At 36.8% G+C, this 25,404-nt stretch overlaps 1 protein-coding gene across 4 annotated transcripts in view; it reads left to right on the forward strand.

Moving 5' to 3' along the window:
- Positions 1-3,172: 3,172 nt before the first annotated feature.
- LOC121512127 (sex comb on midleg-like protein 2) overlaps positions 3,173-25,404 on the forward strand; it is a 32,179-nt gene continuing 9,947 nt past the window's right edge. For 3 of the 4 annotated variants that reach the window (XM_041791208.1, XM_041791210.1, XM_041791211.1), the window contains exons 1-7: positions 3,173-3,269; positions 9,660-9,760; positions 11,208-11,282; positions 13,596-13,666; positions 14,166-14,400; positions 18,357-18,445; positions 18,524-18,767. In XM_041791208.1, coding sequence (XP_041647142.1) covers positions 9,739-9,760; positions 11,208-11,282; positions 13,596-13,666; positions 14,166-14,400; positions 18,357-18,445; positions 18,524-18,767 — 736 coding nt within the window. In that variant the 5' untranslated portion in view covers positions 3,173-3,269; positions 9,660-9,738. The remainder of the gene's footprint in view (positions 3,270-9,659; positions 9,761-11,207; positions 11,283-13,595; positions 13,667-14,165; positions 14,401-18,356; positions 18,446-18,523; positions 18,768-25,404) is intronic. The other variant, XM_041791209.1, reaches the window with a different exon arrangement.

The raw sequence follows: 25,404 nt of genomic DNA on the forward strand, positions 1-25,404 counted from the left end.
TCTCCCATAAAGCTTTCACTAGTCTTCTTCTTGCATGGTCACTCAGTTTGTGAGGATGGCCTGATCTAGGCAGATTTACACATGTGCCATATTCCATCCATAGCTTGATGTTGGATTTAACTGAACTCTGGGGGATGTTCAGTGTCTTAGAAATGTTTTGTATTCATCCCCTGACTTTTCAGTAACATTTCCTTTGAGTTGCTTGGGGAGTTCTTTTGTCTTCACAGTGTGATGGTGGCCAGGAATTCTGAATAACCAGTGAATGGACCTTCCAAACACAGGCATTTTTATACTACATCACTTGTGACACATTCACTGCTATCTGGTGATCCCAGATTCACTAATTGTGAGACTGCTAACTGGCTGGACCTCTGTTGAATTAGGTCAGTCACTTTAAAGGTGAATATTCATACAGTCACCTATTTTACATGACATATTTTTGTCTGACAGTACTTTGTAGAAGTCTGTTTTCACTTTGGCATTAAAGTTTTTTTGTACTTTTTTGTCAATAAAGTAAAATGATATGACCTTGATTAGTTTATAAAGTCAATAAAAGAGTGAAACATCCAGGGGGGTAAATACTTAGGTATACTTAGCTCCTGTAGAGAGTTGCTTTTCAAACCACTTCCCCCAGTCTGTCTTAGATAAAACACGGTTTCATTGGTCTGGTTACCAAGTTTGTAAAATAATATTTTTTATATATTAGGAGCAAAAATGTCCCCCCCCCCCCCCCCCCACTAGCTGATTTGCATGAAAATACAACTGACATAGCAACCTCTCTTCAAAAACGAACAGGTCAGTGGTATCTTTACACACAAACACACACACACACACACACACACACACACACACATTAACATTGTGTGAGTCCAGCTGTAAAAACAGACACAGAAGCTACACAAAAGCTGGACAAAGTGAAGGTACTGACAGCCACAACCTGAGCCAGGTAGAGAAAACCCCTCCACCCACGTATACACAGTTCTGTTTACTCTGTTCAACATTTAAAGAGACCCAATAGAGAAAATTGAGTTAAAAGGTACATAGAGTTTAAATGTTAAAAAGAGAGAAGTACAAAAATTAACTAAACAAAATGAAGAAGTAACAAAAGTCGATGCTGTATAAATAAAAACATCTTAATGATGAACACGTTTAAAAAGAAAAAGTCAATGCATCAGTGGAACAAGAAAATTAGCTTAGAGACTGTCACAGAAATGCAAACAGAGGTTTTAATCTTATTTTTGGAATTATTTCACTCTTCTAATGACACCTTACAAATGAAATAACAATCATTTTATCATGGTTACAGAAGGAATCAGCAAAATGAAATTAACACATCTGAAGTTGGGGTGATACATGTATGAACATGCCCCCTATGAGGAAGATATGTAAGATAAGATCATATTTTATTGATCCCCAGAGGGCAAATACTGGTAAAACATACTCACTTTTTAAAATTTACAATTAGGAAAAGATAAATAGCCAGAGGTCTTATGCTCCAAGGGGTCTTGAGGCACAGGAAAATGTGCCAAACATGAGGTATACACCAAATAATACTTTAATAATCAAGCTGAGTATTGTGAATGAATAAAAAAGTGCAAAGAGTGCATTAAATAGCATCAAGATAGAATTTGATCAACCAGAAATTCCCTAGGGAGGATGCCTGTTCCCCCTACTGAGTTCAAGACCCATAAAAATCCCCACTATGTCATCATATCATTCACAGAAATATGAAAATATAGAATAGCGGATTGCTGTGTGGTAAAATGGTTTACAGCGGTTATTAAAAACAGGATATGTCGCAGAAGAACAGACACTACACCCCTACTGAACACATATTGAATGATTCTGTGTTACGTTACAATTTTTTTTATTTTTATGCAAGGACCTGACCTACAGACATGTAAAAATATCTGGATTTTGTGATTTTGAATTATGATGCTTTTTTTGGGAAGTATTTCGGGGGTATGTCCTGTTGTTCTTTGGCCTTTTTTCCTGAAAACAGATGGTTGAAAATATTTCTTTATTATCCACAATTCTTGCTATTTGTGAACCAAGCATTGATAGAGCTTAAGATCAATATCTAATGATTACTGAATGCATTTTGGAAGCACCTTGTAGTATTTCCTCAGTGTAAATAAAATCTACTTTATATTTAACACCTCTCCTGCCATGGTTGACATACTTGATAGGAAATCTGTGGGTGGGGGAAAGTACAGGAGGTTCACAGCGTCATGGGAAAATTGCTCTGAGTCACCTTCTGCTAATTATCATAAAGTGATGATGACAAAATTTAACAGACAAACATGAAAGTGAAGTCATCAACCTTTCTTGAAATGTATTGTGTACTAGGCTTTGGTATTTATTTTTACCTTCCAGTATGATTTTGGACCATCTGAGGCTATATTTTCATATATTAATACCAATTTTGAAATCAGGAAATCTAAATCCTGACAACAATAATACTATTTTGTTTTTCATTTTTGCCCTTTATTCTGTATATTATCCTAACTATTTATGATACAGTTCTACTTGTAACATTGTATAAATTTTATATGTTGATCAAGTCATCATACAATATTTGTTCACACTTGTTTTAGTATAACCCTTTACATAATATTTTTAATTGTTCTTTCAAAAGAATTTTGGTTCAGTAAGATAGGTTTCACCTATAGATTTGTGTAGTATTGTTCTAAATTAGTTTATTTTTCCCTCCAAAACAAATCAAATCAATCTAATCGTTTGTCCCAAGTGGCGTTTGCCCCCAAAAACTGTTTTCCTTTATATTCTTTTGTTACTTTAGTAATTATTTTCCATCAAATATACTGATATATTTGGCTTATCCGTTTAGTCTTGATGGAATAATGAATTACATGTTTAATTCCTGACATTTAATGTGAATTTCTGATCATTTTTGAACCCCAGCAAGAGACGCAATGAGAAAGCCCTTGCAAAGATGAGTGAAAGTGAAGATGAATCACTAGGTTTGCTTTCTGAAGCCAGAGTTGCTGACAGCGAAATCAAGCCGCTGATTGGACAAAATAAGTGAGCGTTTCTCTGATTGGCTACGTCTTTGAGTATCATGCGCATTAATTGGCCTATTGCTCCGCACCCCCAGCCCTGCGCTTCTGTTTCACTTGTGCGCCCTCTTCTTACGATACCATCTTCGGCATAAATTACATGCGTGTAAGCATACACTACATTCGTGAAAAAATGGCAGCTGACGATTAGAGAAAAGTGTGTGGATCTTCACTCGAAAAAAGACGGTACTTGTAAGTTTTTCCTTCACCTAAATAAAACAGAGTTTCAGGAGAATGTCAGATGAAGCTACATCACCTGGATTATGAGAGATTTTTCTCGGTAATAAGGAAGAAACTGTTCTCAGAGGGTTAACGCTAAGGTTAGCCAACCTAGTTATTAGCCAGCAGTGGAAGCTAGCAAATGAAGCAGTCCCAGTTGTCAACACTGGGTACAGACTATTACCTGGAAGCCTATGGCTTTTATGGTTCATCTTGGCTATGCAAAACACGATATCTCACGGAAAACTGCTTGAAAGTAATTTCCGTTACACCTCCATCGGTATTTAGCTAGCGGTTACCAGCTAAGTTTACATTAGAAGGCTAATGGGAGATGACATAACCAGTCAGCTAACAGTTAACGTTCACAGGAGGGAGAATAATAATGGAAAGTGAGCAAATGCCGCCTCCTAAAATTTTTATTAAGTTGTAATGAAAGGCGTGGTTAGTAGCTAACTACTGCGTCGTAAATATAACGGTAAAGTGGCTCATAAAGCGGTTATGATAGCTTTATTACTGCAGTTTACCATAACGGCTAATTTCCCATTAATGAGTTAGCTCATGTTTTTACTGTAAACGGTCGAGTGACGTCGAAAACACGAAGCCCCTACTACTCCTAGCTCTTTCTGTTTTTATTATGTTCATTGTAAGTGATCGCTGTAGTGCTGTTTCATTAGCATAAATGTCAGTGGGTTGGTAAAGTTGCTTTACGACATGAGTATAATAGAGTGGGGTACTTTATTAATCCCCAAGGGGAAAGTGGACTGGAATAGCAGCTTCTGACTAGAGCTGTGCGTTAAGGACCAAACATCATATTCAGCTTTATAGCTGAGTTGTGATACAGAAAATGGGTCCGTTACATCACATTGTAAAGAAATAAGGAATGATCGCCACTAAACCAAAATTTAAACTTTGATTATGATTCTAATAAATAATACTGAAACCTGTTTGATACCATGGCAATGAAAATAGAAGTCCTTAAAGCACCCAGTATTGTCCAGTTGCTTTGTTTTACCAACCAAAACTGCAGACACAGGGTGAAACACTATCAAAGATGTACAAAAAAACATTGCTAGTATTGAATACTGAGGATTTTATTTTTCTCCATACTCTCAAGTACTAGTGTTAATTTTGTCGACTATAACTATGACTAAAACTATTTGTTGACAGCCTTTTTTTTCCATTAAAAAACTAGACTAAAACCAAAAAAATAGATCTGTGATGACTAAAACTAACAAAAACTAAATTTAGTTTTTGTCAAAATGACTAAAACTGGACCTAAATGTAATTAAGTTTTTGTGGGACATTCAAAATCTGATATTTCTCCACTGTGGGTAAATCTGTCAAAATACAATGCATCTGTAGCCTCTCAGCTGTAGAAACCAGGGACCCCAGGTTTAGCAGAGTGCAGAGAACACAATACCATGATTTGGTACCAAATTTAGGCAAGAAAATAATGCTTGGACTAAAACTTCAGACCAAAATGTGAGGACTTTATATGGACTAAAACTAGGTTAAAATGTTTTGAGTTTTCGTTGACTAAAACTAGACTAAAACTAAAAAGGGTAGCAATGACTAAAATGGGACTAAAACTAAAATGCATTTCATTTAAAGACCAAAACTAAAACTAAAAATAGCTGCCAAAATTAACACTGCTAAGTACTTCTGACAATAAATTTCCATTATGTTATTGATCCATCGTATCAAAATGTACAAAATCAGTAAATTATTTAGTTGGGATACACTGATGCATCAACATAACATAGGTATCTGCTGATATTGGCCGTGTTTACTGGGGATGGAGATTGTTAATTTTATTGATATTGACACCCTTATGGATACTTCTTATTGATCGAAGTTCTTATCAACACTACTCTTGATCCCTTTCTATTGTTTGTTGGAAAGACAAAACGATGACAACAAATATAGAACAGAAGGGACATAATCGCTGATACGAACACATTTCTCATCTTCACAACTGTAATGAAGTTTCAGTTTATACAGCTATAGTCATCTAAAATACTTAGCCCCTGAAAACATGATAATATAGCTGTTTTTCAGCATTAAATCCTTTAACTTTTATTCTGCTGATCCCAGCACGGATTTCTGCACTGGATTAATATTTTTAATTAACGTGACTTGCTACAAAATTTGGGAGCACTTTCCAGTGCTGATCAGAGCAGATGAAGAAGAAAATAGTCCTGTAGCAGCTGAAGCCAGAGACGTGATTGCATGCTACTCCAGGTGCAGCCAGAGTATTTTTTTTTTTTTTCTTCAAGCTGACATTTAAAAATACCACATTTTGGTCTAATTTGATGATGTGTTTTGAGTTTATGTTCCCCTTACAGGAACTGATGTATGATTTTACACCGGTCACTTTATAAAATGTTGTTCGATCAGAGCCTTTTAGACTTGAAAGCACAATCAGTAAGATAAAACAATTTTGATGTTTGGATTTTGAAAAATATAAAACCAGGCCTTTACAGACCCGTGTTTCCATCTCCATCCCACTGTTTACAGGCATCAGTCATTGGGTGAATTAGTTGGCAGTAACAGATATGAGAGTTTATTTCTTATGTCCAATTGATTTTATGCTGGCATCTGGTATGGCAGCTGCTGAATCAGATGCAATATTTTTTTACAGGGCAGAAAATTAACCTGTTGGACAAACTCTGATGTAATTTCATGGGCAAATGTGAGAGAAAATTTTGACATATCAGGAGTGTAACTCTAAAACAGTGATACTCAACGCGTGGCTCCAGAGCCAAATGTGGCTCTTTTGTGAAGATTTGTGGCTCTTTTATGTCTAAAACTGAAATATGATTACCCCAGAAAACCATTATAAAGGGAAACTTTGACCTCAGAAGTATCCATTGCAATTTGTTTCCCACACTTAAACAGCAGGCTGTCAAATTCAATTGTCAACCTTTATATTTTTTGTCTGTATATTTTCATTGCCCTTATTTGCAATTTTTTGCCCATCTTTTACCTTTTTTTGCCACTTTTTGCCCATTTAAGGTGCTTCTTGCCATTACATGTCACTTTTCCCATTTTCCTACACCTTTTTGCTGCTTTTTGCCAATTTTAGTTATTTTTCACTCATTTTCCTCCACCTTTTTGCTGCATTTTAACAATTTTAGTTATTTTTCACTCATTTCCCTCCACCTTTTTGCTGCTTTTTGCCAATTTTAGTCACTATTCACTCTTTTTTTACCGTACTTTTGATGCTTTTATACGATTGCCACCTGTAAGCCCTTCTTTTGTCACGTCTCACCTCTATTTCTGCCACTTTTCCTCCACATTTTCTTTGTCAATTTTCACCCAGTTTCTGCCATTTTCTGCCTATTTTACCCCTGCTCACCCATTTTTCACCACTTTTTTGCAGCTTTTTCACCTATTTTGCCATTTTTAACTTATTTTTATTGCCACTTTTCACCACTTAGATTGTGGCTCTTGCAAAGGTATTTTTCAACAATTTGGCTTTTTGGCTGAGCAGGGTTGAGTAACGCTGCTCTAAAAGAAGTGGGGCTGACAGCTTCCATTCGATTTGTTGGTTGTTTGGTCGAAAAGCTTTGGTCCAATCAAGATCACCCTGCTCAGCAAGTCTGCCTTAATTTTCACAATCAGTGCATCTCTAGTCTTCAGTAATATTTTTGATCAAAAGAGACAAAGAGAGCTCTGTTTAAATCGCGCTGTTGGTAACATAATTGAGGAGTGCACTTCTTGCCAGTTTAACCCACTTTTCCAAATGTTTGAACATTTTTGTGCAAATTTGAAGGTATACGAGAAGTCTGCTGGCGTTTTTTAAAAATTAAAACAAACAATTACCTAATACTGGCAGCATAGAACTTCTATTTCACACTACGCATCTGAGTTTATTTAGATATTTATAAAAGGTATATTAAAGTAAGCAAGATAGTACCAAAAGCAGAATCAGATTGTAGAGGAAAAGTAGTTCTGCATAATGTAACATTAAAGCATTTCAGTGAATTTTATAAATGTAGGGTGAATGTACAGTAAGTCTGACACAGTCACATGTGCTGTCCCACTAGTGCACCAAAGGCTTGTTGTTTCAGTCATGTTACATGCTGCATGTCTCTGTAGAAATGTCCATTACAGGAAAACCACATTACTGTACATCAAAGAGGTATAAACAGATAATGCTCTCTGTTTTCCTTTTGCTGGAATCAGCAGCATATAAATAACATCAGAAGGCAATTTTTAGTACAATCAGTCAATTACAACTACAGAACTGTCAATTGCAACTGTAACAGTAACTTTATTGTTACTTAGGCAGTCATAATACCAGTGTTTTGAACTTGAATATTATACATTTTTTTCAATTGTCTGACTTTTACTTTTGAAAGTTCTTAAATTTGACTTGGTTTGTGAATACTTCATCTCATGAGGTTATATCATTCTATTTTGAGGATTTACTTCATGTGACAGTAAACAGCATTTATCCCTGGGTATTACTTTGAAAGAAAGGAAGTTGGGGAAATACAAGTTTAGGCAAATTTGGCTTCAAGATACAGGAGATGCATGGTAAGGGAAAACAACAATTTTCTGTCAACTTGCAAGATACACAAAACAAATATAAACCTAGGGCAAAGGGAACTAAAGCTGCTTTGTCCCGCATGAAATCAAAGAAAGACCAATGCTATCCAAAATTGTTTTATTTTACCTTGATCTGTCTGGTCTTCAAAGGTCTTGATTTAAAAGTCAGCAGTTACCCTGATTGGTTGGTGCATCCTGGACTGGTTGCCAGGCAGGCACAGGGCTGACATACAAAGACAAACAATTAGTCAAGCACACATTCACAATGGGCCATTTAAAGTCACCATTTAACTTAAGTGGAGGAAGACACCAGAGTACGTGGAAAGAACCCAGGCAGGGGAGAACTGGCAACAATGCACCACCAAGCAGCCCAACTTTTTTGTAATACCAATTTGGATATCTGTTTCAAAATTACAGCCACATAAATACTAGAAGGACTAGGTGCCCAATAATGGCTTATTTCTTATTTTCAGTTATCCAGAAATGTAGGGAAACCAGGAAAATGGTTAAGTTTCAGTAAAGATTGATATTATAATTAGGGCTGGGCAATTAATTGAAAATTAGATTAAATCGCAATACAGCCTGCTGCAATTTTCAAATTGCAAAAGGTGCAGTATTTCTTTAACCTGAAATTTATATCAAAATACCACTTTAAAACGTTTTTTTTTTTGTTTGTTTGTTTTTTTACAGCAGAGATGTTATTCATTACATAATTATGTAATCATTCAAGTGCCTTTTTTTTAGAATAGTCTACAAAAAAATCCTACTTTCTTCATTTATACTTTTTTCTTATTAAATATGAGAATGGCAATACTTAATTCATATCAAGTTTGCAATACGAGTCAAAATCATGACAAATAGGTATTTTTTCAAGATTGTTCAGCCCTTGTTTAGTCTAATGTTGGGTTGGTTGTAACATAGAATCATTTATTGCTTGTGTTTGTTGGAAAATACACAAGATTAGGAACTTAAGAAATAATCGCATTTCAAATTGCAATATTGGGTAAAAGAATCACAGTTAGCTAGATTATTTTTACCAAATTGTTCAGCCCTAATTTATATTGTGAAATTTAGAAGGTTGCCTTTAACCTTTTGATGAAGGATGTATTTATTCTTTCCAGTGCACTTTTTTTTTTAAAATTAAATAGAAGCTGTTTTCCAAAAGCTTTGGTGCTTAGTGAAACTGGAGATTATTAAAATGATGGAAAATAGACCTGTACGTTTTAACATGTAAAAACATGTAGTAAAAGAAGTATTGGAAATTTGGCCAGCCTTATTTGTTACTTGAAAAATTGCATTGAAGATGTTTGTTGTCCACCTTTTGATGTGTAGAAGTGCTGGAATGCTTTTTTATGTGAAGATAAAAACACAAAACCTTTAATGTTGTTCAGAAAAGCCAAACCAATTAGGAGGAGGTATTGATGTTTCTTGTTTAACACAACAATTAATTTCACACTGCACAATTAGTCAAAATGTAATATGATATGATAATGATATAAATAAATGATATACAAATGATGTTGATCAAGCAACCTGTACAGTGTAGTGCTCATTGAGGGGCATCACTACTTTACATGATAGTATAAGATGAAGTATCTAGCAGTGCACGGGTAACTTGGCCTACAAATCCTTTTTTGCGTAAGTGATATATTTATTTGGAACACATGTCAACAGGACCATTGTTTTTAACAGGCTATTTTGAGAGATCAAATCTTCTTGTTTTCCAATTACTGTGATAAATCTCTTTGGAGTAAGTTTATGTGTGTTTTCTGAATTTCCTATTGCTTATTCTCATCTTTTAAATTTCAGATAAAAGGAACCCGGACATCGAGGAAACGGTCACCAGTGGTCGTCGTCATAGTAGTGTCACCATTGGTCATCAGGCACGATGGGAAAGACTCCGATAAAGGGTGAGAAGGCGTGTTTCGATATGATTCATTAAAGTATTGTATGTGATTTCACGATTACTTAAACAAAGACAGGAAGATGTGATGAGTTGTATCTTGCCTTCCACTTCACCTGTACAACACTGGATTAAAAGGACAACCAGTTCCTTTCTTTTGCCTTTTTCTAGCTTGAGGGAGGTTTTTTCTTTTGTTACCTCGATTGTGACAAAATTTAGATAGAGCTGGGCATAAAAATGAGCTTATAGTGTCTTTCTCAAGTTGGAAGTTAAGTGTTACAGTTGCTGTTCTCTACTTTGTTTGAGGTAAAAATTTTCAGCTACCAAGGGGCCCAGGACAAAAAGTTTTGAAGCCAGTGCATTAACTGGACTTTTTCACATACACTGGACATATCCCTCACTCTGTAGTTGTTTGCTAAATTGTAAATAATCTGAAAATTTAGAAGCAGTGTAAAAAAGAAAGACCAGGGGTTTTCTTTAAAACTGAACTGGCAGTGATTTGGAAGTGTAACTTTAAGTTATAGACATAAAAAACGTAGCATTAAAGTAGGGATGCATGGTATTATCTGTATGATCGCACTATCAACAGATGTTAGCTCAAAAGTGAGTTACGGGTATCTGCAGATATGAAAATTTCTGCTGATATTTTCAACTGATATTTTAGCTAGAAAAGTCTACCTAAAACAGCTGTACTACTACTACTTCAGCTGAAGACTTTTCTTGTTTCATTGTCATTCCTTAGACTGTGAAGTTTGTTTAGTTGCCTGAAATTTGTTAATTTGTTCATCCATAAGCTTTAAATTGTGTGTTTTAAGGACAGAAGTTTTTAGACCTGAACTACATTTAAATATCAGTATCTATATCGGTATGGGCTAAATATTTTCATACATATCGGATATCACCAAAAATCCAATATTGTGCATCCCTACATGGAAGTGGATGTGTACCATTCTACATCTCCACACATTTTTTTTTTAATATCCATCTTTAAGTAAGTTGTAAGATGTTCTTGTCATAAAAAGTCTGTTGTTTGTTGAAACCAAAAAAAAAAAAGCATTCATTTCAGTTTAAGGATATACTGTATATGTATCTTCCAGTAGATATACTATATTTAAGGATTTGGTAGTCTTAAGAATGAGCTCTCATCAGGTATCTGAAATGAAAACACCTTGGTGGATACACAGTGGGACCCTCATATTTTCAGCTTTGACTCCATGCAGCTTCAGTTCAAAGTTTCTCATGATTTTCTTTAGATCTCATCTGATTTCATCATGATATTCAAGGCTTCAAAGCTACATTAGATGCATTCATTCTTGTATTTTCTTTTACATTTGCACATATCTGACTCATGTTAAATTAGGCAATTAACTTTCTTTTGATAGATTTGACCTTTCTGACAGGGTGAGTTCATACATTTCTTATTCATTTTTCCTGCCTCCTTTATGTTTTAACAGATCAGAAAGATGGTAAAAAAGAGAAACTGGGAAGGACAGTTCCACCAACAGGTACAACTCCTGCAGCAACAAAAGGTGACCTTTAAATTCCAGTAACTGTGGTGTAGTTTGCATTGATTTTGTTTACTTAGATAACCTGGGTTAAATACAAGATGGGCTTTGTAGTTTAGGTTAGCAGATCTTCTTCAGCACTTAGTTATTTTACATGACCATTCCAGTCCAGTAAATTTAATTTATTTAACACATTTTAAGCATCTGAGGTTGAGTGGTGGTTCTTGACTTGTGGGTTGGAATCTAAGAGTGGATCAGGAGGTGTTTTCAGTGGATCAAGAATGAGTTACTAAAAACTCTGTACATGTTTTTTTCCTAAGTTCTTTGAAAATTGGGGCTCATTTTTTATTAAAGAGGTGGAGGTTGGTCCTGAGAATAGATAAGTAGAAACCACTATTAAGATAACATAATGGTGAAAGTAAAATCTCTTGGGATAAAACAGCCTTGTCTTGAAACAAAGGCCAAAAAGAAGAGTTGTGTTTCCAGCAATTATTCAAAATGGTCAGAAGTGTGGACAGAACCTATATGGAGAGATAATCATTTTCACAGGATTGGAACACAAAAGTTAGATTCATGCTTTTTTCGCACATATCCAGGAGCAGCTGGTTGGTAGACTTTAGTGCTCTGGTAGGAGTGTAAACATAAAGCATTTTACTAAAACAACGAAAATAAATAAATCAGACATAGTCAATATGATTTGGCTTTTTTGATAACAAAAAAAAACTGTTTAACATTAAGGTGGAAACAGAGTTCCATTTAAATAAAAATATGTAATGTAAGACAAGTGACTACATAAATATTCACCCCCTTTAAGTCAGTATTAGTAGTAGAGTCACCTTTGGCTGCAATCATAGCACTGAGTCTGTGTGGATAGGTCTCAGTCTGCAAAACTGCTCAAGCTCTGTGATCAGACGTGAAAAGCCCTTTTCAAGTCCATCCCCAAATTCTCTGTTGGATTAAGGTCTGGACTTTGACTCGGCCGCTCCAGAACATTCACCTTGTTGTCTTTAAACCATTTCTGTGGAGCTCTCACTGTATGCTTTGGGTCATTGTTTTACTGGAAAATAAATCTTCTCCTAATCTGCAGTACTCTTGCAGACTGAACAAGATTGTCCTTTTGGACTTCCCAGATTTGGACACATTCCTTTGACCCTCTTCCTTTACAAGCCTTCCAGGGCTGGTTGCTGAGAAGCATCCCCATCGCATAATGCTGCCACCACTGTGCTTCCCAGTGGGGATGGTGTGTTAGTGGCGTTTTTTTCTGATGGCCTTAAAGCCCTATTTTGGTCTCATCAGACCAAAGAACTTTCTTCCACTTGACCATGAAGTTTTAACATGCCTTTTGTTGAACTCTGGTCCAGATTTAATCTGAGCTTTCTTCAACAGTGGCTTTCTCTTTGCCCTAAAGCTTTGACTGATGAAGAACCCCAGCAACAGCTGTGGTATGCAGAGTCTCTCCCATCTCAGCTGCTGAAGCTTGTAACTCCTTCATAGTCATAGGTGTCTTGGTGGCCTCTCTCATTAGTGTCCTTGCACGGCCACTCAGTTTGAGAGGACAGCCTGATCTAGGTAGATATACACATGTGTCATATTCCTTCCATTTCTTGAGGATGGATTTAACTGAACTCTGGGGAATGTTCAGAGCCTTGGACTCTTTTTTGTATCCATCCCCTGATGTATACCTTTCAACAACCTTTTCTTTGAGTTGCCTGGGGTGTTCTCTTGTCTTCATGGTATAATGGTAGCCAGGAAGACCACTGTTAAATTAGGTCAGTCACTTTAAAGGGGCTGAATATTTATGCAGTCAGTTATTTTAAGTCATGTACTTCTGTTTAATTTACATTACTTTGTAGAAATCTGTTTTCACTTTGACATTAATAATTTTTTTGTATTTTTTTAGGTGAAAAAAAGCCAAATTATACTGACCATGATTAATATATAAAATCAAGAAAGGGGTTAAACATCCAAGATGGTGAATACTTTATATAGGCACTGTGTATTTAATATGTTGTGAAAAGGAAGCCAGTGGAGGGAGAGCAATACAGAGCTAATAACAGTCACTCTACTATATTGCTATTGAAAGACACTGGAAAGCTATTTTCCACGTTTCCAGATCATATATTTTCAACCCTTGTGAAGAGTATGGACATGTGTAATTGTCTCTCTTTTTTTTGTTCCAACTTTTAAACTTCAGCTACATTAAGCGTGTAGTTGTAGCATACACCTTGACTCAACACCTGCGTTTCATGTACCTTTCTTTAGGCAAAATATCGACCTTTTTGCATTTTACTGCAGCTTTTGTAATCAAACATTAACTGTTGTACTATTCTTCTTTAGATGCTTTCAGCTGGGAGGAATATCTGAAAGAAACGTCAGCCATACCGGCTCCACCAAGCTGTTTCCGTCAGGTATGTCCTCCTAGATTTTATACTTTTTTTTATTTCTCTAAGGCCATTTTCTTTAAGACAGACACAGTCTGACACTGAGCTATGAAGTAGATGGATTTATAGATTAATTTATAATGCTAAATACTGTGTTTATTTTCCTGATTCTCCTCTAAGTCTGTTTTGCAAGTAGTTAAAGTCCTAAATCAAACAGCCCTTTTTGTCTCTTTTTACAATTCATAAATCAAAACAGTTAAGATGACATCTTGCTTTAAGTTTTGCCTTTGAGTGCATCCTGAAATTACTGACAGCACTTTGAAAATCACATTCTCATGAATAGCAATACAAATTGGATCATCACTCTGAGGTTATTTTTGCATCTTAGAAAAATCTGGTAGTTGTGAAGCACAGTTGGATGTTATTATTAAACCCTTTTGAAGGTACATCATGATTTAAAGGGTATGCAGCATATGGAGCAGTGCTCAAAGTATCTCTATTCATGGTATCTTCCTAACATCTGCAGGCCAGAGTTCCTCCCTCCAATGACTTCAAGGTGGGAATGAAGCTTGAAGCTCATGACCCGCGAAATTCCACCTCCGTCTGCATTGCCACAGTGATGGGTTTAACCGGAGTGCGTCTGCGTCTCCGTCTGGATGGAAGTGATAACAGCAATGACTTCTGGAGGCTGGTTGACTCGTCTGATATCCAGCCCATTGGCACCTGTGAGAAGAACGGAGACATGCTGCAGCCGCCGCTGGGTAAGAACGTCAGAGGAGGAGGGAGGGAGGACACTGACAGTAGAGAAAAATCTTTTGTCTTATCTTTATTTACTAGCTGAGATTCCTATGGAATTTTTATTTTTCATTTTCTTTTTATTGTTTTTAGTGATGGATAATATTGATGGCATTCAGCTTTACTCAGTCAATGTACAGATCTGAGGGCTAAGATGTCCTCTTAAGTGCACTGGCTACAACCAGCTACTCCTGCAAAGTCAATGTTAACCTTTAATTACTCTTTTATATTCTTAAAAACTCAGAGAGACTTTTGTGTTTGAATTTGTTTGGATACGTTTCTTGATAGCAGGCATACTGTGAACATTTTTTAGGGATGCATGATATTGGATTTTTGCTGACATTTACAAGATGAAAGTTCGTCTTAACTGGTAGAGTTTAAAGTCCAAGTAACCAAAATACTGTGCCAATGAATCAATGAAAAGCTTTTCCTAACACTGTCCCAACTAAAAGGCATCACGCAGCAGTGCAGATTTCAGGTTCCCCTTGTAAATAGTATGAAATCAAGCACTTTGATTTTGAAACCAACAAAACAGAAGTGTCATGCTCTGTATTGACAAACCTTTGATATCTGTAAGCCTAATGTTTGCCTAACATGGTCAGACCACAATATTTTAAACATGGATATTGATATAATTAATGCACAACTTTCTGCACTTCGTAAAATAAACTATAAAGCTCTGTTTAGTGAGGAAATTGAGAAAATCATAATCTGACCAGAGATTAAATGTTTTTGTTATTAATGATCTGTAATGAAATTTCCCCACTGATATTATACTGTTCACATTTTAATTATCATGATAATCGTTAGTGATAACAGGGCTTTAATATCACGGTAATTAATGTCCAGACAGCATGACATGTAGATAAGGAAGAGATGTAAAACACATCAGAGTAGGGCCTTATAGCAAAACCTAAAATTACGATTGATTTAACTTTTTAACCTGGATTAGGATTAATGAACAATTATTCCACTGCCAACTTCCGACTCTGTTCTGTAAATATTTTTTTATTTTTTAACAAATAATTGAAAGGAACATGCACAGATAAACAGTTTATGGTTATTTATCAGAATATTTGACATCAAAACACACATCAGCTGAAATTATTTTTCTTTTCATAAAGTCTTCCAAGAAAAGTACAAAATAAACAACTTGTATTTCTTACTAACAACATAAATTATTTTTATACTATTCTATAAATGTAGAAAATAACATTGCTGCACAATCGTGCCCGTGTTTGAGTTTTGGCGGACCGGATGGGACGGTGTCACATGACTAGTACTTCTTCTCTTGGGTTTCCAGCAGAATATGTGCCCTGCGACACCTGGCTTCCTATCACATGACCATACAGCCAGTAGTTTGTTTTGTTGTGGTACATTAATAAAGAGTTACAAGGGGAAATAATTGACACGGCAGGTTGATGTTGTTAGAGGCTCTAAATGTTGGTTTCGATTATTTTCCGATTAATTGCCCAGCTCTACATCAGAGAGGAGGAGGCATCCCTGTCTCTCCTCTGCTCTCTTGCCTGCATCTGAGACTGTCAGAGTGCAGAGACACTGATAAAATAAGAAGGCCTGAAGAGCACATTAGCCTTAGGCTAATCAGTTCAAAACACATCTGCATTATGAATCAAATGAAACCAAAATGTAGTAGCCTTTCTTAGACTGCTGGCTTGACAAAAAAAATAACAGACTGCTGGAGTAGTATTCACTCACTGACTTTAGCTGCTCCTCATCTGTTCAGAAAGTCCATGAAGAGCACTCCCAAACTTTGGAGCAGCTCCGGTGAGTTAAAATATTGATCTAATGTTGAAATCGACAGAATAGAAGTCAGTTAGCTCACTTAGCAAGCCTACCAATGTTTATGATATGATGTGTTTTTAGGACAGTAGGACTGCGCAAAAATGTTGTGATATGTTCATATGTATCATCAATAAAATGTAAATTCAGTTTTTGATCAGCAAAATTAAACAATCACAGTCTCAAGGACAACAAATGTTTGCTTTTCCTGCAATCAGAATAGATCCAATAGATGGAATTATGACTTTACATTTTTTATAGTCAAAATCTACTCATAGAACTTCTGTTGAGACAGAATACCATTTGTATTTCATTCAAACAACAGAAAAGTATCAATGGTGGTATTAATAAGGACTCAGAATGATGATGAGCTTTGGATTGAAATGTGATTTATATATCTGTTTTTCTTTGGTAACTTTGGCTCTTTTCTGTCCAATCGAACATAAAAAATGGTGAATGATTTGTTGTTAAAACACAGTGTATCAAAAAGGTGTAAAAAAGTATCAAACACTTTGACAGTCTTATCAACTAAGTACTTCTGTTAATGCCCATTTAATAAAGTTGCCTTGTTTACTTTTAATATTCAAACAAACTAAAGTGTACAGTCTTGTCCCTGTGCTGCTAATTTGATATATAGAGTATTTTAAATATCAAACTTGATGAAATGATTTGAAATGATATGATTGGTACCTTTTTAGATTTCAGCAAATACCATAGGTATGATGATAATACTGATGAAGTGATATTTAATGTCATTATTGTGATATAAAATTATGATACCATTACATCTAACTCTGACACTGACCTGATGCCTTTTCATTCCCCTCTTTCCCGACCCTCGCCCATCTCATCAGTGTGAGTGACCAAAAGAAAAAAAGGGACATGTGATGGTGCTAAAACATTGTGCTGCTTCGCACTGTACACAGTCTGTCAGGATACTGCAATAAGAATAAAGAGGATTTTGTCGCTGATGCTTGCAACACACTGTAAATCTGGTGTTTGTTACAGTTCTGCCTCTCATGTCTAATTGTTTCTGAAGGGGCTAACTGATGAAAATGGTCTCTATTAACTGATGGTAATGCTCAAACAGCCAAGAAGTGTATTCAAAATATGACAAAGCATACTGATAAGGTGGTAACTAAAGCATACAGCCTTAATGTGCAGCCAATGTTCCATCGCAGAAGAGACATCAAGTGGTGAGATTGTTGAATAAAGGCAAGCTGAAGAAGGAATTAAAAAAAAGTCATCTATATATCTTAGAGATGTGATCTATCACATAAATAGGCTGCTGACAGCAAACAGCCTGTAAAACCTCCTGCACCTCCTCATCCTCAGTCATCCAACCTTTTAAAACTATCATAGAGACAATCACAATAAGATTGAATTTGTAACTTCTACCTATGTTGAAAGTGTCCCTGCAGGCTGAGCTGCATTAAAGCAGTGTTGCATAAAGAAAAAACCTGTGCATAAAGGCCCAGTCTGCAGGTGAGACATCTCACATGTTAGTAGAGCATACATTTGATTGTAAGTAAGAGTTTCTTTCAAACTAGGCTATGTTTCAACTTTCACAAGACAGGTGCAACCCGGTATTGGCTCTGGTTCAGAGATGCAGGAACAGAGATGGAGTTAAGAAAAGAATCCTAAGTTTTATGTCTTGTACTTATGTGTGCAGAATTCAAGCATAAAGTTATTTAAGAAGTTGAATGACTGTCAGATGATTTTTGCTGCGTCCTGACAAACAACCACAGCCCCTTCAAACATGTCTGGTAAATATAACAACAAACAGAAAACTTCAGAGAAATTGCTCCTGCTCCTCCACTGATTTCTGTATAGATTTCTATTCATAGAAATTGAATAACTCCATTCTCTCTTTGTGTCCGTTTGCTGAACCCTGACAAAACATATTTGACAATAAAGAAGATTAAGCAGATAAAGTTGAAGCAGTTGGTGTAAATTAGTTTACATTTTTGAGATAAAGACCATGACTAGTTGTTAGGATTAATGTCCTGTTCATTACAGAAAGTTTGTGTGTGAGCATAAATATCCACTGATTGAAATCTGACACTGTACTTCAGCATGGTTGAGTCAACATTTTACAGAAAGTTCATCTTCGTTCCTTCAGGATTTCGGATGAATGCCTCCTCATGGCCCATGTTTCTGTTGAGAACATTAAATGGAGCAGAGATGGCACCAGGGACCGCCTTTAAAAAGGTATGAATTGCTTCTCAAGTTTAAAAATGTACAAATGCAATTTGTGCCTCAAATAGGTTATGTTTCTCTTGTTTTCAGGAACCTCTGAGGCCCACACAGAACTTTTTCAAGCCAGGCATGAAGCTGGAGGCTGTGGACAAGAAGAACCCGTACCTGATCTGTCCGGCCACCATTGGAGAAGTGAAGGGCGACGAGGTCTTTATCATGTTTGATGGATGGCGGGGGGCCTTTGATTACTGGTGCAAGTACGACTCCAGGGACATCTTCCCTGTGGGCTGGTGCTCCCTCACCAAACACAGCCTGCAGCCTCCTGGCAACAGTGGTGAGTGTTGACCTGTAGGGGGCAGCACAGGTCTGTGTGTACAGTAGGAGCATCAACCCCTACTGTGTCATTCGTCCCTGGTACTTCATTATCCAGGAACCTGCACCCACAGTGGGAAAAACACAAACACTTTAATTTTTAAACATTATTTATCCGAGTTTATAAGACTGACAGGGTTCTTATCAAAAAATACTTTGCACATGTTCACCAAAGACAAGTGCATGGAGAGGAATAAGGCCATCAAAGATGTGAAAGCAACTCCTGCAAACTGTCCAGGTTCATCTAAAGTTTAGCTACCAAAACACTGCCATTCATTGGATTTCTGCGAGTTGCAGGGTGTGTGGGAGTTTGCTTCCAACCTTTTAAGACAAGCTGATCTCTAACAAAGGCCAAACAAACTACAAGAGAAAGAAAGGAATTTTTATCTCTATCCACTTGTGATCTTGTTACTGGTCTGAATAGATATGTTCTTGTGTTAGGTATGGGGCTTTGATTTTTGGCCACACCGAACCAAACCAAGCCGTGCTGATTTACTTTTCCATCAACAGTTTGGCTGCGCCAGGCCATCCCAGAATGGTCCTGCGTTAGAGCAGGGCCAAAGCAGGCCAGCTCAATCTCCAAGCGTGCTCCGCTGACGTCAGAGCGGTTCGTAGGGTTTATCCCTTCTGCTACTGATATCCCACCCTGTGATGATTCATTTTCAGCCCATGGGGAGATGTGTGTTATCTCTGCCTCTGCTCGGACTGACTACAACTCTGTAACAGTGGTGGGCTAATGTCAACATTAGCTGTGCAACTGAAACTTTTATAAAACGATACCAAAATCGAGATTAATGTGCTCATTCTATGGTCTGATAGTCGCGCACGGCCTGAGTTCTCATACTGAGGAGGTGCAGAGGATTACAACTTTTTATGTACCTACTAATAACAAAAGTTTCACCCTTTCCCATTCTTATAGACACATACACTGAAGACTTTTTAAAGATAAAATGCTGAAAATGTTTAAAACATTTAGCCCATGATAGAGACAGTCTTTAATTTATTATCTGGCGCTAGTAAAGCATGCCATTCTTATTGCCTAATCCAAAAAATATGATTATGTTCATTTTCTGCTATCTAGAGACCCATAAATCAGTGATCAGAGGACTGTTCTTTATCCTCTATGCAGGAAAAGTCTCTCTTTTTGATGATATACATGAATTATTGTTTGTTGATTGCAGAGAGAGTGAGAGAGAAGGGAAAAAGAGCGGCGTGTGGCGCTGTCAGTCTACAGTTTGATTTTTGCATTTAACTGATGTCAAGTTAATCAGATCAGACTGAATGAGATCAAGGAGGGCTCAAAATGCAGCGTCATCAGCTTTAGACTTGCTCTCAAATGGGTAGCTCGGTTGCAGTGTTAATTTTGTCAGCTATTTTTAATTTTGGTCTTAGTCTTGGTCTTTAGATGAAACGTCTTTTAATTTTAGTCATTGCTACCCTTTTTAGTTTTAGTCTAGTTTTAGTCGACAAAACCTCCAAAACATTTTAGTCTCGTCTTGGTCCATATAAAGTCCTCACATTTTAGTCCTTACTTTTAGTCCAAGCATTTATTCTCTTGCCTGAATCTGGTACTAAATCATGGTAGTGTGTTTCGGACTGACTACAACTCTGCTAACCCTGCTAAACCTGGGGTCCCTGCTTTCTACAGCATAGTGGCAGAAGAGCTACAGATGCATCGTTTTTGACAGATTTACCCACAATGGAGAAATATCACGGATTTCAAATGTCTGACAAAAGTACATTACATTTTTAGTCTAGTTTTAGTCATCTTGACGAAAACTAATCTTACTTTTTGTCAGTGTCAGTCATCACAGATCTAATTTTGTTAGTCTTAGTCTAGTTTTTGTCATGAGAAAAGGCTGTCAATGAACATTTTTAGGCGACTAAAATAACACTCGGTTGTGGAGGAAAAGCAAATCCCCTGCCGTGCTGGGATGCCATGCCAAGCCAGCCAAAGTAGAGAACCAAGCCGCACCATGTAATGAAAAATCCCCATAAGGGTATAAAACTTGAAATTGATGATATAATTGTACATTTATATAGTGAGGGTTTTAGTTTAAAAATAGGACAGGGGTTTGTGGTAAAAAAAAAGGAACACAAACCGGACTGGAGAATGTTTTCTTTCTTGTATAAGTTCATTCGAGATATAAACAAAGAAAACAAAAATATATTGTTTTCCTGATAAATCCTCTTGTTCAAAGTATCATGCAAGTATCTGGAGTTAGGAAAACTTCTGCTGATATCTACAGCTAACATATGCTGCCGTATGCCTCAGCAGGATCAATTACATGTTAGCCTTAAATATTGGCCACACAGGAGGTAGTTTAATCAAAATAGACCAACATGATGATACAGTGGACTTTGACCTGAAACATCAATAGTTTCATCAGTTACTCTGGTTTATCAATTTCAATAACATTTTGTTTTTAATTTTTCATATAGTAGGGATATAAAATAATTGGAGTTACTCTAGGATATGTCATTTCTCTGGTAAATTTAAAAGGTTTAACAGTGTCAGTACATAAAATGAGGGTTAGAACATTGTCATCTTCACAAAAATTTTACTGCCATTATGAAGTCAGTTAACTAAGCTAGATTTACTAGGTTTTATTTATTTATTTATTTTGTATCAGTATGAAGTCAGTAAACAGTATGTGAAACTTCATTGGCATTATCTTGGTAATGTGTATCTTTTCTAGACTTTCATGTTCTGTGTTTTGGTTAGACGAGGTTTCTTCCTAACAATGCTCCTGAGTCACAGCAGTGGCTCTACTTTGAAGGTTGCTAAGTGAAAGAATCAACACAGGATTTTCAGCAATGCACTACTGAATAAACAGGGGCTAAAGTCACACAGTTGTAGAGGACATGCTGTAAATTGTGAGTGAGACTCTGCAGATGCACCGTGGAGTCCTGTCCTTGTTTTTTGTATCATTGTTTTAGGACTGAAGGAGGATTTATGTTCTTTACATCAACGTATTTACACAAAAGCAGCTCAGAACAGTCTCTGTATACAAGAGAGGCTTATCATTGACAAAGCATTTTAAAATTTACAACTAGCTACACACATACTTCCTTAAATAACTCTGACCTGATGAGTTATGAGCTGTAATACATTATTTAAAGGAGACACAAAGAACTCACACACATTTGGAGTAAATCCTTTCTCTCTCTTTCCACTCGATCTAAAGTCGATCAGCCTCCTAAGCCTCCTCTGTCTGTGTGGGCATTGTTTTGAGGGGGTGTTTAGTTGTGGAGGACAATTTATTGTTTGACTGTATGCGTGGGAATCATTGAGTTCAAAAAGAAGCAGAGAGTTTTACTCGCTGAGTCAGTGGGCTGTTTGTGCTGAGAGAAAAAAAACATTTAGACCTACACCCACACAAGCAACAGTCGGCTACTTCTTTGCTCCTCTTTGTAGAGGAGCCACAGAAAAGAGGTTTTGGCTATAGGCAGCTTTGTTATTTGTAAAGAAAACCAGAATTTAAAATATCAAGAGTACATGTGCAATAAAAATAGCTAAAACAGATTTTATATTCATCAACAGACTTTCAGGTGCATTCACACCAAACCTGTTTGGTTTAATTGAAACAAACTCAGTTTATTTGTAACTTTAGTTTGCTTCATTTGTGCTGGTATGAAAGCTGACCACCAAACTCTGGTGCGGACCAAATAACCGGACTGAGACCGCCTGAAAAGGTGGGTCTCGGTCCACCGTCACACTCAGGTGTGGTTTTTTGTGGTGAGAACACAAACCAACCTAGACTACCGTAGCCACAGAAATACTGTATTTATTGAAACCCACAAACAGACCTGAAGAAGCTTCAAGAAAAATCGAGAGGCAGTTTTTTTTTTCCTCTCATCGGACTGCTGTATCTGTGAGAAATGTTACAAAGGTAATGGACATGAATCATTTCAAACGCATAAATGTTACTTTAGGATTCATGTTTGTTTACTTTTAGGCCCCTTTCTCCCTTTGACACACACACAATGACAGACGCACACACATACTCTCCATGGTGCTGACATGCTCATACTGTCATAGCTCTGACCTTTCCAGAGAGTCAGATGTCTCTGTTTTTTTTTTTTGAAGCGTCACTCCCAAGAAGGCTATGCACACTCGATTAATTGATGAATTATTGGAGAATAACGCGATCTGTGAACAATTAATGAACGCACACTCTGCACTCTCCGCTTGCTGTGACACACACACTTTGACAGACAGACGCACACACTGTGCTGTGGAGTATATTGATTCTGTCCCTCTTGTAAACTCACGGGTTGTTTTTGGATCTGTTCAGTTAAATATCAACTTCTGCTGTTGTTTTATGAGTGAAACTATGTAATTAGTAAACATTGAACAAGATCGTTTTAATACAACGTATAAAACAAAGTTCACTCCTCACACTTTTTTTTCATCTGTTTTTTATTCAAGATTTATTTGTGATTCTGAAATATTTATTTCAAACATGTTTAATTCAGGCTGGAGTGTCAGAGTTGTATTCCAGTATGGGTGTATTCTTAAAGCATTCATAAAGCATTCATAACGGTGGTGACATCAGCATACGACCGGCAGGATCACTCTTGTCGTGTGGCCAGGTTGTCAGCCAAGAGGGGACAAGATTTTTTTTTTGCATAGTCTTTTTTTTATTTATTTTTTTTATTTTTTTAAGATTTATTTTGAGGCTTTTTCATGCCTTTATTTGATAGAGGAAGGACAGTGGATAGACTTGGAAACAGGGAAGAGAGTGGGGAGAGACACAGGCCGGATTCGAACCCAGGCTGCCCGCATACATGGGTAGCACCTTAAACCACTCGAGCATCTGCGCTCCCTTTTTTGCATAGTCTGACATGGTGTTGTCATGAACGACCAAAAAAATTGACAAAATTTAAAGATACTACCAAAAATAACATTGATTTTCACAGGAAAGAAAAAAAAAGTGAAACTGACAACAAATACAGTGGTAAAGATGATGTCTCACTTTGACTCTGTGAAACTGTTATTAGAAAAATGGCACATTTTAGTTTGTGGAGGTTTTTCAGGATCAACCCTGATGACGATGCCCAGTGAGTCATATTTTTCAAGCAATGCTTTGGCATTGTTGCAACACCACAAATCTCTATAACCACCACAAAACCCAGTATGAGTTATAAGAAGGACAAGGGAACCACATCATAAAAACTCCAGCCACCAGGCCACCCAAGGCACAGTATTAACGCATTATACATGTATCATATGTCATAACAAGCCTGCACTCCTTAGTGAAAGCTCAAAATGTTGGATAAGTTAGTGTTCTTGGCTAAAACCCTCTGAGTACATTAGCTGTCTGGGAGTCATTAAAGGAGAGGTCCTAGGTTTAGATTTTATTATATTTGTTATTCTAAACTTCACTTTAGACTTTCTTCAGCATTTGATTTATTCATGTTGAGTGTATTAAAATAGTATATATATGTTTTAGAAATACTTAATTGTGCAGGATACTCGTGATCTTAATTCAGTCTGAGGAAATTTGTGAATCCCAGTTGTGCAAGAATTTGCTGCCCTTAGTGAATCATTTATCATTTTTTATGACATTTGTTTTTGCTTTATTTGGATGGCTGAAGCTGAGCGTTGTTGTATGAGCAGATTCAACTCTGTAAACACTGTAACTACCTTTCTGACACTCACACATACACTGCCTGGTCCAAAAAAAAGTCGCCACCAAAAAAAGGTCACACACTCTAAAATTTCATTGGACTGCTTTTAGCTTTGATTACAGCACGCATTCGCTGTGGCATTGTTTCGATAAGCTTCTGCAGTGTCACAAGATTTATTTCCATCCAGTGTTGCATTAATTTTAATATTGATGATGGGAGAGTCTGACCACTGCGCAAAGCCTTCTCCAGCACATCCCAAAGATTCTCAGTGGGGTTAAGGTCTGGACTCTGTGGTGGCCAATCCATGTGTGAAAATGATGTCTTATGCTCCCTGAACCACTCTTTCACAATTTGAGCCCGATGAATCCTGACATTGTCATCTTGGAATATGCTCATGCTATTAGGGAAGTAAAAATCATTTTTTTAAGAAATGATAAGTTACTCATTGCACTAGCTGGGGTTAAATAACTTTTTGCCAGCTGAAAGATAATCGCCCATGCAGTAATTATCCAATAGGAGGCTCATACCTATTTGCTTAGTTAAATCCAGGTGGGGACTTTTTTTTTGGCCAGGCAGTGTATATAACACACACTAAGTAATGAAGCCATTTGATGGCATGTTGTTGAATGTGTGTGCTCAGCTGTTTCAAACATCTATGCAGAAGAAATTTAAATTGCTAAAGTGCAAATTGGATTACTGTACAGTGTGTATAATCACTTTACTTAACCAGATATTAAGTCAGAAAATATTAATTAGAACACTACAAATAAACTGGAGCATGTCCCTTGTTGTTTCCAGTAATGAGATTCACCCTACCAATCCCAGGTTGGCAGAGAACATCTCTTTACTTTGAATTTAATCCCAGGTTCTTACAACAGCACAGCGTACTGCAGAGGTCACTGGAGCAGAAGATAATCACAGAGTCTCTGAAAAGGCACCAAAAACTCTTTAATGGCTGTTAAATT

This window comes from Cheilinus undulatus, linkage group 7, assembly GCF_018320785.1.
Source record: "Cheilinus undulatus linkage group 7, ASM1832078v1, whole genome shotgun sequence".
Taxonomy (NCBI): domain Eukaryota; kingdom Metazoa; phylum Chordata; class Actinopteri; order Labriformes; family Labridae; genus Cheilinus; species Cheilinus undulatus.